This window comes from Athene cunicularia (assembly GCF_003259725.1).
Source record: "Athene cunicularia isolate RWA chromosome 1 unlocalized genomic scaffold, athCun1 chr1_part1, whole genome shotgun sequence".
NCBI classification, from domain to species: Eukaryota; Metazoa; Chordata; class Aves; order Strigiformes; family Strigidae; genus Athene; species Athene cunicularia.
The window spans coordinates 118,944,488-118,959,310 of record NW_020799091.1 but is presented as its reverse complement, the minus strand read 5'-3'; the positions used below and the strand labels follow the sequence as shown (position 1 = coordinate 118,959,310).

At 37.9% G+C, this 14,823-nt stretch overlaps 1 protein-coding gene across 1 annotated transcript in view; it reads left to right on the top strand.

Moving 5' to 3' along the window:
* The window catches only part of CEP97 (centrosomal protein 97), a 24,466-nt gene extending 9,892 nt beyond the window's left edge, over nt 1-14,574 (top strand). The window contains exons 7-12 of the mRNA XM_026846884.1: nt 2,295-2,461; nt 3,732-3,896; nt 5,580-5,713; nt 6,221-6,974; nt 8,047-8,122; nt 8,842-14,574. Coding sequence (XP_026702685.1) covers nt 2,295-2,461; nt 3,732-3,896; nt 5,580-5,713; nt 6,221-6,974; nt 8,047-8,122; nt 8,842-9,558 — 2,013 coding nt within the window. The 3' untranslated portion in view covers nt 9,559-14,574. The remainder of the gene's footprint in view (nt 1-2,294; nt 2,462-3,731; nt 3,897-5,579; nt 5,714-6,220; nt 6,975-8,046; nt 8,123-8,841) is intronic.
* The last annotated feature ends 249 nt before the right edge of the window (nt 14,575-14,823 follow it).

Here is a 14,823-nt window from a genome sequence, read left to right as displayed (position 1 = left end):
CCCCGGGCCCGGCCGCCGCCGCCAACTCCGCGCCTGCAGGTTGGGGGGGGCGCGAATGCTGAGCACAGAGATCCACATGCTCGGTTTTCCAGATAGAGTACTGTGCTAGCGTGAATGCTGTTTTTTTTCTTAAAAGTGCTAGCGAATTTTTATGGGGCCAATCGATATCCCTCAGCCATCGCCTCCAGTACAGCTGTTGTAAATTAGTTTTGCAACCCGTCTTCATTAATGCTTTTCTGTAGATCTTTAATAACAGAAAAATGCAGTCCTTCCCAACATGGTAGATGTCCCGGCTCATAGCTTACAGGAGCAACAATCTTTCTTGCCATGGCCATATCCCCTTGCACCAAGGTTTTTCACCTCACTTTACCCACGGATCATCCCCAGCTAAGGGAGGACACAGACCAAATTCTTTTTCAGAATTTACAGCGTCAGGGTCGAAAAGATTATCACAGTTAAAAGACCCAGCATATAAATCTTGCTCCCGAGGTTCAAAATATGCATCCTCTCCATCTGTGTTCTCGTTGTCTGTGTTAACAGCCCGGCCGCGTTCATTATTTTGTCTTTTTCTTATCTCAAAAAAAGTTTTCCATGCGCTCACTCAGCAAGCTATTTAAGATTTCTAAGAGCTGTTTCTTCGCCTCTCATAGAGAGGATACTTAACATCAGTTTTAGGGCTGCGTCTTTTTCCATACCTGCAGGATCTCCACGCTCCGGTGTTTTGTCATGTGCCCTTCTGCTTCCCCACCTGCAAGCTCCCAGTATCACCTTTGGTGATGCTTTGGAGTCTTCCGCACTTAAGCGAGTCTTCCGCACTTAAGCGAGTCTTCCGCACTTAAGCGAGTCTTCCGCACTTAAGCGAGTTTCCGCACTTAAGCGAGTTTCCACATTTAAGAGATAAAAATGAGGTCCCTGTTCGGGTGCTAGTTGTAGCAGGAACCCCCTTATTTGCAGGACGAGTCTGTGAGACAAGACACACACCAATATGGTTAACAGTCAAGCTCCGATCTTTATTAGAAAAACAAGTCCTTATACATTCCTGTGACAGCAAATCCGTGTGTTGCTCTGGTGCACGCTCATTTCAAAAACTCGTTCCTCTCAGTACTTTCAGCAAGCGCTACTAAGCGTGAACAACTGGTAGATAAATTTCTGCTTTGTTATTCTACAGATTTCCTTTCTTATCTGTTTCTTCCCTAATGAGTAAAAATACTTTAACTTTTAGCCGTCGTTAATCTAGACGCTGTTAAGTCTTCTAACACAAGTGTGTCATTAATTTAGACATTGTTAATCTTCTAACTTGAATGCTGATGACACTTTTACATTGTCAGTGACGCAGACTGTTTGCGACCTGGCATACGCACCCACAGTCTTTAGGTAGGCTGAAAGCACATAGTCGGATAATTAATTCTTCTGAGGCTGTAAGTGAAAATGGGCTCTCTTCTTCAAAGCCGCCCATGTTGATAGAAGCAGTTTTTAATAGCTTGTATATAAAAACAACTATACTTGCATTAGCTGCACAAGCTTAGGTGATACCTTTTAAAATTTATCCTTGAAAGAAACTTTGCCTTTTTTTTTTTATGTTTATATATTAGTCAAGGTTGTCAGAAGTATACTTTAAGGAGGAAATTCATATAGACCTTTTCATAATTGTCTGAAGATTAAAAGCTGAGCTGATTAACTACTGCAGAGGGCTTCTGTAGCTGCTGTGTTTAGAACAGAGGTTTGAATTGTGCTTTTGCAACTGATGGGTTTTAGGCCCATGTCTTAATCTGTTTCTCAAACACTATATAAGAGAAACACATTCTGCCTGGGATTTTTGTCTTTATTGTTTTGTTTGGTTTATTTTTAAATAGAAGTAGCAGCCAAAACTGTCAGTTAAGACTTCCATGTTGGAAGAAAAATTTTATTTTGGTAATACATTTATCTTCAAAACAGGACACTGTTTCTATGGCTTTTTGGCTTTATTTTTTGGTCAATCTCAACTTTTGAGTGAACTGAAATGATAGAAATACTATACCTTTCTATACTTAGAGCCCCATTCCCAGATTTCAAGAGAAGCTAATACTTTCCAAGGGCTGTAGTACTTAAAAGAGAATTAATGGGAAAATGGCAGTTGTTTATAGAAGGTCCTTAGAAGATGTTCATGTTCAAAAGCAAATGTGATTTTTTTCAGTGTGTTTATAGTTTTGTTGTTTTGTGTGAGATGGCTTATCTGCAACTAGGAGAAGTGTGGTACGTTCTGTAAGCATTTAATGGGTTCTATTCAGTTAACAAATACATTTTGTTTTCTTAAGGTTTCTTTCCTGACCTCTCTTCATCAGTTGGAGCAGTTGTCAATTATGAACAATCCTTGTGTGATGGCCACACCTTCTATTCCTGGCTTTGACTACAGGCCATATATTGTCAGCTGGTGTCTGAACCTTAAAGTTCTTGACGGATATGTGATTTCTCAGAAGGAAAGGTGACATAATAGTATTAAATCTCTAAAATTATTAAATTAGGTTTGGCTAAGCTGAAATTGCATTTTGATATAATAAAAAATTGGAAAAGTGCTAATGATCTGAAAGTCTGTTTTTTTTGCTGATGGCCATATGAGATATGGGCCAATTAACCTTGTTGCTTTTGCTAAATTTTTCATCTATTGCACTGAAATTATTATGTAAGATCACAAGTTTATTTAAGTAGAAGCATGAAGTAAGCTTTTCTTTTGTTACTCAACTCGCAGTTCCACTTTTACAAAGCGAAACTGTGGTAGTAGTTTATTGATGGTCTGTTACCCCTTCTAAGCTTATAGCCTATTTGACTTTGCAGAATGGGACAATCAGCAGATATTAAAGCTGTTAGCTTGGGGGAAGCTCAAACGTGCTCTTTTACAAAGGGCCTGATTTGTGCATTTCTAGATTTGGCTCTTTTTTTGGTATCAATTAGTGAAATACTATTTTGCTCAAATAACTTGTTACTGTGTGACTGTGGTCTTTATATCACTATGATATCTGTATGAGAGCAGAGATGTCATCTTAAAGTTCTTGACATCAGAACAGTTCAAGCATAAATATTATCCACTATAAACACATTCCAGTCTGATACTTGAATGTATTCCAGGACATTGATGTGTTTTTTTTCCTCCGTTTCTAAAATAAAAAGCTGCCTTTTTGGTCATAGGTAAACCAATTCTGTTTCTGCTTCACCATAACATAATATGACTTTCTGAAAAAGTTGCCTGTAAGAATTCTAGAAACTTTTTTCATGACTAACAGGGTTTTCTGTATTAACTGTATAATTATATATAGATATATTATATTAAATGTTCTCAGAGTTAGGAGCATTAATTTTAAAAACAGATATCAGTTTTTGAATACTTTCAGCAAGATTTGTTCTCTACACCTATTCTGCATGTTTGTGTGAGCTTTTGTGTTTCTGTGAAAACTTTGCTGATAAATTTATTGATACAAATGTGTTTTCAGTGCTCAAAAGACTACACACAGATAAAGCAGAGACTGCATAGGTTTGGTCGGAGGGTTTCTTTTTTTTCATCAGTGCTTATGTGAGGGAATACTTAATTCATTATTCTAGTAATGAAATTCCCAGTTCCTCTGGGCACTGAGCATGTTCCAAGTTTTGATTAGATTTGTAGATTAGTTCTTAGTGTCCAACAGAAGAACAGTAATTAAAGGAGAATTAGGGGTTTTATGCCATGCGTTAATGGTGACTGTTTTCCCTCTTCCTAACAGTTTGAAAGCAGAATGGCTTTACAGTCAAGGTAAAGGAAGATCATATCGACCTGGGCAGCATGTTCAGCTAGTCCAGTACTTGGCTACCGTTTGTCCTCTTATATCTACATACGATCTCCAGACTGAAGAGGATGCCAAACTGGAAAAAATACTGAGTAAGCAAAGGTCAGAACTTCTTGTTTCTCTGCTGTTAAGAGAATGTAACTGAGAACATAATTGTATGTGTTAGATATAATAAGATTTCCTTTTAAGTATTTCAAAGCAACGGTGAGGGCTGGAGGTGCGTAGAGTAATGGAGGTACATGATGTGCCCCAGATGGGAATGGGAGTGTTTTCCTGCTTGCTGTACCTTCTAGGACTGTGATTAAAATAAACAAAGTCCCTACTGAGATTTTTTTGTTACGGAGAAAGTGAGGAAAACTTCAAAAAGGAGCTTAGATTAACTTTTGTTCTAATTGTACATGAAGACTATTGTGGTACAGTGATGTATCAGCCACTCTTTTGTTGTTATTATGTTATTTCTTTAAACCTTTTAAAGTTGAGGTTGTCCATTGAGGGACAGTGTTCCCAGTGATGCAGTTGACGATCTCTGCATCTGGCACCTTGGGTCTGTCAGCAGAGGCCTCTACAGAGCCTGCTGGTTCTGCCAGCAGTAGCTGTTGTGCTGAGGTCTGTGCAAGCAGATGAGGAGAGTTATCGTGGTGCACTTTCCTCCCATGAAAGGGTGAACTAATTGAGATTAAATGTCAGAAAACGTACCAATACAGGTGTCCCTATTCCCCAGGACCTATTGACAAACTTTTTGTAGAAAGATGAGAGCAGAAAACTCAGCTTCAAGGAGCAGGCTATGTATGTAGCATAGTGTAGGTATAAAGTTGGGAAACAGAAGTCTTGTGGTAAGCAGAAGGGTGGCATCTCATTAAAAGGGCTGGAAACTTGGAGCATCTGGAAGGAGCTACTGTATACTTTGTCAGTGTAGCTTGATCTCTGTGAGGAAATTACAGAAATGTTGCGGTCATTTGAGAGGAAGAAGGTACAATTTACAGCATGTTGACATTGGAATTTCCAGCTAAATGGTGTGGCATTGACATGGTGTTTCTGGGGAAAATTCATGAAGTTAGTTTGTAAAATAATTCTTCAAAAAACTAAAAAAATCCCATCAAACAAAAAACCTCACCAGAAGAACAATACCCCAAAATCCCCGCGATAAAATATATATATATATATACACACACACACACACACACATGATTTACAAGGCAGTTTGACTTTCTGACTTCTACCTCATGATCTTTGAATTCAGATGGACTGAAAACAACCTGTGTGTTTTCTCAGTTTGTAAAGATGATTTTATGTTTGTGACAACATTTCTTGATTTGTATTAGAATTTTGTCCCTTTAACAGGAACACCCTTTCCTTGATTCAGCCATTTTCAAATGTAAAAGACACTTCCTCCATTCCTCAGACTCCTTTACACATACAAGCATAATGTGTCTTGCAGTAGACAGAATACCTGCATACTTTCCTTGTGTCTAGAAAAACTTCATGGTTTCCAGTCTGTAGTCAGAATTGCATGTTGCATTTTTTCTTTCTTTTTTTTTTTTGATACATGTACTGTAATGAAGAAAAAGGGGCAGGAGGAAGGGGAACAGGAGCAGTCTGTGCAATCCCCTACTTTGTGAGTAGTCCTGTTAGTGTTTTGTAGGTGTAGGGCTTTGCATAACTAGCCTCTTTAGAATGGTTTGATCACTTGTTTCCTCTAAAGTAGTTGATAGTTTCTTTTAGATGTCTTCTGCACCAAAAAAATAATGAAATAAATATAAAAATCTATTGGAACTCTGTACTTAGGCTCCACCAGAGGCAGCTGATGCATCAAAACCAAAATGAAGGACCACCTACATCATCTACTCCCAACAAACCCCCGCCAGTTACTTATGAACACAGCAGTCCAGCCCAGCCACCACAGATAGTTCTTGAAAGTGGTAAGAAGCTAATATGCACCTGTGAGCTAACCTGTGGAAATAAACATTTTTTTTTGAACACTGATAATGTTGTGGAGAGAATTTCGGAACAAGACCCCGTTATTATTGTATTCTACTGATTTTTATTTTTAGATTTTTTCAACTGAAGTTATACTTTTTTCTAAAAATATATTACATGTTTTTTGTGTCTTGAAATGCAAGTAAGATTGTTAGATGAAAAACACAATCCCATAAAATAAAGAGTTTGACGGTCTAACTTCTCTATGGGGAGGCAATTTGTACAATTAACTGTACCCAGTATTTGCAAAGTTTGTGGATGTTACTGTGATAAATAGTTATTGTCCTTACTATTATACAGAAATAACGCTTCTCATTACTAGCATTTTAGATTTTCTTACACACTTGGGTTCTAACTATCTAAACCAAATTGCAAATCAATAACATAGCTTCATTTAATTCATAGAGAAATCATTTAACACTCTTGAATATGGCTTTCTGCCTATCTAGAACCTATCACCCAGAAGAACTCTTGGGTTGGACAAAATACAAACGATGATCATTCCTATGCAGTAAAGAACACTTTTCTTCTTGAAAGAAGTTTTCGCAAGGAGTTGTACCTTGAAGATATACAGACAGATGAAGACAAACTAAACAGCAGCCTTTTATCCTCAGAGTCTACTTTCATGCCAGTTGCTTCAGGATTGTCTCCAGTATCTCCTACTTCAGACCTGAAACTACATGGAATCAACTTGGGCCTAGCAGATGATGATGATACAGTGATTGAATGTGTGAGTGATGTTAATAGCAGAGAAACAGCTAACAAGCAAGAAGCTTCATGTGTTACAAGAGAGCATTTGAACAGACCAGTGGGAAGTTTGGAAACTCAAGAGAGTGTCAAAGAGAGTGTGCTGTTGCCTTCTGATCCAGTAACAGCTAGCCTGACTGCTAATAATGGCAGTTGCTCAGCATCCTCTGAAGACCAAACTCTGCATAGTCACCCCAGCACCTCATTAGGTGCCGATTCAGGAGTTACAACTCTCTGTCCTGACCAGATGACGGGAGAAAGTTCTGACTCATTAGCTGTTGTCGATCAAGGTGCAGCTGAACTGCAAAGAATGACTAATGCAGCTACCAAGCTTCAAGCCTGCTGGAGAGGATTTTACACAAGGAACTACCATCCCCGAGCCAAGGAAGTGCGGTATGAAATTCGACTGAACAGAATGCAGGAGCACATCATTTGCTTAACTGATGAAATAGAAAAGTAAGTTGAGGTTGCACTGTGTATTTTCAAATCTGAATAAGTATAGCTACTGCTCCAGGATATTTCAGAACAGGTGTAAATGGGTCTTGATATAACTACTCACAGTAGAACCTAGCATTGGTAATTAAAAACTGTGATTACAGTAGACGATTTCTTCTTGTAAGATAAGCACAGTTACACACACAGCCGTTCATACTCTTAAGTGCCTTCTATGAGTGGGTTGGGTCAGAATACATTTTTCTGTTCCTCAGTGAGCATGACATGCATGCTTCACTGCATAACCAAAATAGAAATTGCTAAGTGTGATTTTTCTTTTTTTGTTTTTTACTCATCTCCTAGCAATTACAGACTCTCTAAATGAAGTGTCCATATTGAGAGTCATTTCTCTGTTACCAGTGAAAAGAAGAATTCTCTCTGCCTTGCATGATACAATTTTTAAATGTCATTCTGTGCTTGGTTCTGGGTTTTTTTGATCCTATAAATCCATGTTTGGAGGGGATATTATCACAGTTCCTCAATATGTAAGATATAAATTGTGGATTTAGTTAATGTCTTTCTGCATCAGCCTGGGAACTGGCAGTCCAACAGGCTCTTTTCCTTTACTGTCGCAAGTGACAGAAGTTCTGTAAACCAAGTTGAGCCCTGAGTGAACCTCTAGAAACTCCCAGTGCTTACACAGCATACCAACATCCAAATGATATCAGCTGGGAGAGTATAATTTGAAATGAAGAAACCCTATTTTGTGTGGGTTTTTTTGCAGGAAAAAGAAGCATGCCTACTTAAAATGAAGAGTTCAGGTTCAGCTTACAAAAAGACATTTAGGTATTGGCAAATCAATAAATGTGCTGCAGCAAAAGGAAGCAGAATCTTAATGTTACTCTGAAAAAAAGACTTGAAGTCAGCAGCTGGATATTGATAGCAAGCCAGACTGCAGTTATGTCTTAATATTAGGCTCTGTTGTATCTTTCAAGAGTGCTGTTATATAAGTAGGCATTTTTATGTGTTCTTGTTGATCCTGTTACCCAAATGTTGCGTATATAAGCTGCATAAATTTGGATGTGTGCTCTTGCAGACTAAGAAAAGAAAGAGAGGAAGATAAGATTCAGAGGCTTGTACAGGAGGAAGCTGTCAGGTTTCTTTGGGATCAGGTAAATAGTTTTAGTCCTCTTATTTTTCTGCTTGCATATGAATTTGAAAGGCATTATTTCATACTGTAGATCCTGAAGAGATAGTCAATATGGTTCATTTTTTCCAGTGATGACTTGGGTGGCTTATTAGAATCTAATTGCTGCGCTGTTTGCTATATTAGTATTCTGAGGGAAAATAACATTCAGAAGTATTAGTGCAAGAACACTGGTTTTGTTACAAAAAGCTAAATTATAGCCTGGTGTGAGGACAAAATGCAAGGGAAGTGAAATAAACACAGCAGGTGGGAAGAACAATGTGACTGCTAGATGCCCAGGACAAATGGAATGGTGTCAAGCTATGTTGCTTGTCAGCAACTCATTTCTAAACTAGAAAAGTTATTAATAGTAATAAGCTATTCTTCCAGAAATAATACTTGACTGCTTTCTGAAGAATGGGTTATTTCATAAAGGTTCTTTATCCTTTCTGTTTCTAAGAGCAGATTCATTATTCTTCAGGTACTTAAACTGGGAGGCTTGTGTGCTCTGTCAGGGTTGGGCATCTAGGTTTAAAAGCCCTTATTTAACAGTGGTTTTTCCCTAAAGGTATAACAAACCTCTTGTTAGTTTACCTCGGTCTTAAATTTTTTACTAGAGCTTTGTTGCTCATGGCAGGAAATACCCTAGAAATCAAAGTACTTTTAGTTGCATTTCGTAATTAAATTCTCTCTATTCTTTTACAGGTTAAATCCCTTCAACAGTGGCAGCTTTCAGTGACAGAAAATTTAGGTGCCACTTGGCAACCTGGAATGCCTTCAGCCAGTACTATCTGTCCATCCAAACCATCTATTCGATCATCCACATTTGAGCAAGAAACCCCACCAGATGTTCGTTCTTCTTGGTTAGTTCCAGCTAGTGATGTTCATCAGGAAAAGTCTTTACTGAAGTTCCCAGATTCTGGTTTTCATTCCTCTGTGGCTGATCAGACTCATGCCAGTGACTTGTGTATCTCTGAAAAGAGTTTAACAGAAGGAACTGAGACCTCTCTTTCAGTGGAAACTGTCAAACAATGCGGCAATTCTGTTTCAGCATATTCCTCAGATGTGGAGGATGGCCATGGGGAATGTGGGCAAAGTAGAGAGAGCTCTGGTAATGATCAGGACAGCAGACTAATACAGCAGTATCTGGAATCTGTTCAGCAGCTGGAAGAGGCTGATGAAGGGACAAATTGCAATAATGAAACAGAGGGTAGCTGGCCACAAGACTCTCTTTCAGCAGAAAGCCGAGATTCTTCATCTGACACCGTCTCAGTAGATCTCCCTCAAGATTCATCTTCCCCTGCCCGAGGTGAAATCAGCCAGACACCAGATAGCTGCAAACTGAATTCAGGGATAGTAGAAGGGAAGCAAACAGACTGTGATTCTTCATTTCAGATGCTGCATGTTGGGATAGCTGTATAGTAGGCTCAGATCCACAAAGGACTAGGAATTCCATTTCACTTTCCTTTCTTTTTGTTTTTCCCATTTATACAAAACTTTTCATGTGTGCTGTTTCAGATTTTGACTCATGTTACCAATTTGTTTTAATTAGTATTTTCTTGATGTTGCTGAGGACTGACACTACACTAACCTGAAATCAGCAAAGTTCTCAGTGACAGCCATTACGCACTTTATTTTCAAACAAAACTGATATCCTAATAACTGGCTTCCATTAATTCTGAAGATTGGGGGTGTTTGAGGTGGTGGTGGTGCTTGCTCTAAATTCAATTTGGTGAATGTGTTAGTAAGTCTTATAATTTTTTTCTAAAAAGCTGGTTTGAGTTCTTACTTTGCAAAGAGAAGGAAATAATATGGGAAGAAACAGAGTCAATATAGGCAGTGAGTGTGTGTATGGATACAGTCTGGTGAGAAAGATGAAAGCAGTTGCCTTTCAGACTTCTTTTGACTTAAACATGGACCAAACTGCTCTTGTTACAAAGATGCTTTCCATGAGACCAGTGTCCAAGTCAGTGACTTCTTTTTGTCCTTACCTTGAAGCTGCTGGCTAGGAATTAGCTCATTTACATGTGCACTGAAACAAGGACTTAGAGGAGCGAGACCTTAGTGAGCTTCAAGCAAACCTTTGTTTGCTCTGGGGCTGAATTTCCCTCTTTTCTCAGGAAAGACTCAAAGCAGAACCAGTAGCAGCCTTTGCTAAATAAGAATTTCAAAAGGGTGTGTGATTTGGGAACATCATTTTCAAGACTGCACAGCTGGGTTACAGCAGCAGCCTTGGTGACATGTTTTTCTTCCACAAGGATGCTAATGTCACTGTGGGATCTGGATCTGCGTAGCTTTCAAGACATTGGCACCTTTGGATCACAACTACTTCTATCTGCAGGTGGAAATATTAAAAGCAAATGCTATGACTTAAAACTATTTCTTGACATCTCTCTTGGGTTTTTTGTCTGTTTTTCTCTGTATGTCCAGTATTTGATATTCTGATTAGATGTGGATAAAAAGCTCTGTTTCTTCCCTGTTGGCAAATGTGCTAAGATACCTAGGCTATGCTTTCCAATTTAACACTGGACAAGCAGTAGGGTTTGTATCTTGCCTAGCCATTGCTGTGTTGTTGTTTTCATGGAGAAAGATCGAGTATGTTAGTACACCGCAGAAGTGGCAAGGGAAATCTGTTTAGCTGTGCAATTTGTGATGGACACTAGTAAAATAAAAGTTGACGTCATGACTTCTAGGGGTCAGTTCAGTGTGCAGATACTGTATTTTGCAGTGTGTACTGGAAGACCAGTGTTTCAGTAGTTTGCCAATATTAACTTCTCAGATATAAAGACACGTGTATATTATAAATCTTTGAATCACCACGTTAACTTCTGGTGCTATGGTGGTGTTAAGTAGTGCTGTTTTAAAGTGACTCCTATGGCCATGTTACCATGTAAAATAGTTGAATTCTTGTAAAAGCTTTGGTTGCTTGTCAGCTTTAGGTTCTGAGCTGAAATTTACAACTACTCAGGAGTTTGGCATGAGGCCAGTATCTGCTTGAGGCCTCAAAATAGCCTTTATTTACAACAGAAATGGTGTATTGGACTTGTACCAGCCATCTGCCCAGTGGTGAAGTTCACCTTGGAAGAATAAAGCTTGCCTCTGTGTATAGAATAGCCATCATCTCTTTTCCCCACCCCCAAAAAAATAAGTTCTAGGGCACTACCTTCTCAAAGAGCTGTCACTGCAATCAAGCTGACATTTGACTGTGCCTTGCATACATGAGAGCACTGAAAAAAAACCCCAGCAACTGAGGTGGTAGATTCTTAACTCAGTCTAGTTACAGCACGTTTGTAGCATAACCATAGTCATAATTAGATCTTAGAGTAGGAATGTTCTTGGGTATTGGAAGTGGTACAGGTGTATTAATGTATCACAACATCTAATTAAAGTGTTTAGTCTTACATGATCGTACCCTTGTTCTCTGAAGGTTCTCAACTTGGATTTAAATCTGCCATGCCTGGACATCTCCGCAGTTCATAGGATTTGGCTCTTTGGCTGTCAGTCTGTTTTTTAAAAGATACCTTATTTTTTAAAAAGATCTCATGTAAACCTTTGAAGAGACTTACTTTGGGTTTTGAGAGAGAAATTGTTTCTGTCTGTAACACAGTTGTTGGACCTTACACTCTGGAGGCAGTGGTTAGGTGTAAAAAACCAGTAAGTTCTCTTTCATGGAAGAGTGCTTTATTAGCATATTCAAGAATTTTCAATTAGAAAGAGGAGAAACAACTTTAATTTTGGAGGTGTCCAAGGGGAAAAACTTGGTGAATCCTTACATTTTCATGGAAGCCCTAGATGTTTCCTGACATTTCCTCTGTAACAGAGAAATTGGAGGAATTATTAGAGCTTGCAAACACAAACCAACTTATTTTAACTAAATGCCTTGGTCAACTGTTGGCTGTTTTTAACTTGTAACCCATGTATCCAAAAGTGATTTTATGAAGGTACAATGAAGTGTGTATCAACATATAATCAGTTTTATCTTATTCTTTTGGGGAAGCTGTGAAATATGGAAGAATATGAAAGGTTTTGGGTTTTTTTCTGATGTTCAGAAAAGTATCTTGCGTGTATATAAGGTGGGCTGCCTGAATATACAGAAATCACAAGAAATGGTGAAGTTTTGGATTAGTTTTTACAGGGTTAAATGTAATTAGTTTGTATATACACAGTATTTCATCCTGACCATTAAAATACATACAGGGAAAGACATAATGAGAGATAAGGTAAAAAAATAAGGAATCAAACTGGATGTATATTTAGAAATGGCTTCCTTTGGTCTGTTTTGAGCTCTTGAAAAATCATTATATGGAAATATCATAGCTTAATATATGGCTTAACATTTACTCTTCTTTGTATAAGTTTTCGTAATCTAGGTATGTAATATTGTTTTACCTGGATAGAAATGCACAGCTCCCTTTAGAGATGCTGGAAATTTCATAAAGGAATCGGAAGGCCTAATACATGAAAATCCATGTCTGAAATTTTCCTGTACTAATATGGTATGTCTTACAGCATTTTCTTTTTGTAAGGCTTTATACTCAACAGAATAATGTGCTTTGTAGGAGGAAGGCTTGTCTGTTGTACTTTGTCCTGGCTTGGTCCTCCAGTATTAATGGAAGAGATTCCTAACGGTTATTTGTCAGGCAGCATTGTCAGCTCTGCCATGAGTACAGTTTAAGTGCTTCTTTGATTTGTTTCAGATAAATTGGCTAAATATAGCTCAGACTAATGATATAAACTGTGCCACACAAGTAGTTTTTTCTCCAAATGAGGTGGTTGGTGCATGCGAACCTTTTTCAGCCAGTCTGTGGCAGAAATTACTCTTTTGCCTGCTTTTATGAAGGTAGGGAGAAGGAGGAAGGTGGAAATGCATTTATATATGTTTTCAGGTTTAGTCTGTAATGGTAACACCAGCTCTTCTATGATTGCAGGCCTGTTGACATTTTATGCTTGAAGGGTTTTTTAAGGTATTTGAATTGTATTGATTCTTCTCTGTTAGATAACTTTACAAAAGGGAAACAACAAGGTAATGCCTGATTAATGGTCACAACTCTAGTTTTAGTACCTAAACCCATCATTTAAATGAATGGGAGATTTGAATGGCAAGGATGGAATTTTTAAAAGGTACTGAACATTGGCCTAACTCTTGCTTTTATTTCCTTAAAAGAAGCAGGGTCATGCTTGAGTTTGAGTCCTTGTGAACTGGCTGTCTGAATTGGGATTTTACCATATTTGCATCTCTAGAGAGTTCTTACACCACAAAGCAAGAAGGCATTAAGACTACAAATTTTATTTTATTGCTTCTAAAACACAAACATCTTTCAGCAAATACTTGAGAAAGTCCTTGTTAAACTAAATTGCAGAAGCCTAACATTTTGTTTATAGTTAAGTTCCTTAAACAACAATAGATTATACTATTTGCATGAAGCAATTTCAATAATGCACTTCACAGCCAGTCTGTCTGTATATAAAAACAAGTTTCATTTTTTTTCTGAATAATGTTTGTATGTCATTGAGCTTGCAAATGTTCCTGGTTTTTATGGATTTGTATATATTGTCTTAAGAACTCCAATCTTAGTTTTTACTTGTAGCAGGTTGTTTGATGAACGAAAATGGAAGATACATTTCTTTGAGACTACCTTGGTGGTTTTTATTGGACTGGAAGGTAGTGTGTCTCACACAGATACACTTTTTGTTGAGAGGATAGAATTGTAGCATTTAGTGGAGACTGATGCAATGACAAAAATATGTAAAAAACTGGGCAGTTCCCCTGCTTTTAGGGAGTGGAAGAGACCTTTTTTTTTCCCTGTGGTATTAATCTTTTTTCCTTCCCTTGAGGACTGTGCCACCCAAAGTATTCATGAAGTCTTTCACAAAGTCCTTTTTTTCATAGTTATAAGGGTTTTTTTCCCAATTTGGCTTTCTAGGATGAGTTTCTGAGAAAAATGTGCTTTCTATATGCCTGCCAAAAACTTGGGACTTTCTGTGTATATTTAAATGCTTTCATTATGTTAGTAAAGAAAAAAGCACAGGATCCTTTACTTGCAAAAGCATAAACGAGTATTTATCAGGAAAGGTGCTTTATCTCTTGGAAAGTGCCACGCCAAATTTGATTGTATAAGAGCTCTCAGTAAGAAGCATCTTTTCTGACTTCCTTACATTCATATGGGCCAACTTCACTTGTAGCATAATTCAACTGAACTAAATTCTGTTGAGTCTTTCACAGTAGTATTCTACCTCTAAACTAGAATCTGAAAAAAGAACAATTAGGCATTGATTTGTCTTTCTACTTCTCACTATTTTTGTGAAGAATGGTGGGTGGTTAAATTGGTACAGTTCGTATATTTTCTATAAGTGTTTACATTTCTGGATTTATTGTTTCTTAAGTATTTTGTTTGTACCTCTGAGTTTTGAATTTTAAATAAATGATTTGTACGTTTATTGAAAATGTTAATTTGTATTTGATCCTGACTTATGGCTAATCATCACTGTCTATGATTAAAGGGCTATTTTGGAGACAAAAAGTTTAGAAATGCAGAGCAGTGGTGACAAGGTAAGCATTATTAGCATTCATGGCTTGGTACAGCTGAGGCATCTAGTGCCCACCATTTCATTGTTGAAGGCACTAAGAGTGTGGTAGGGTACTTGAAATTTGTATGCCAATTGATTAGTAGATGCCAAGGGAATGGG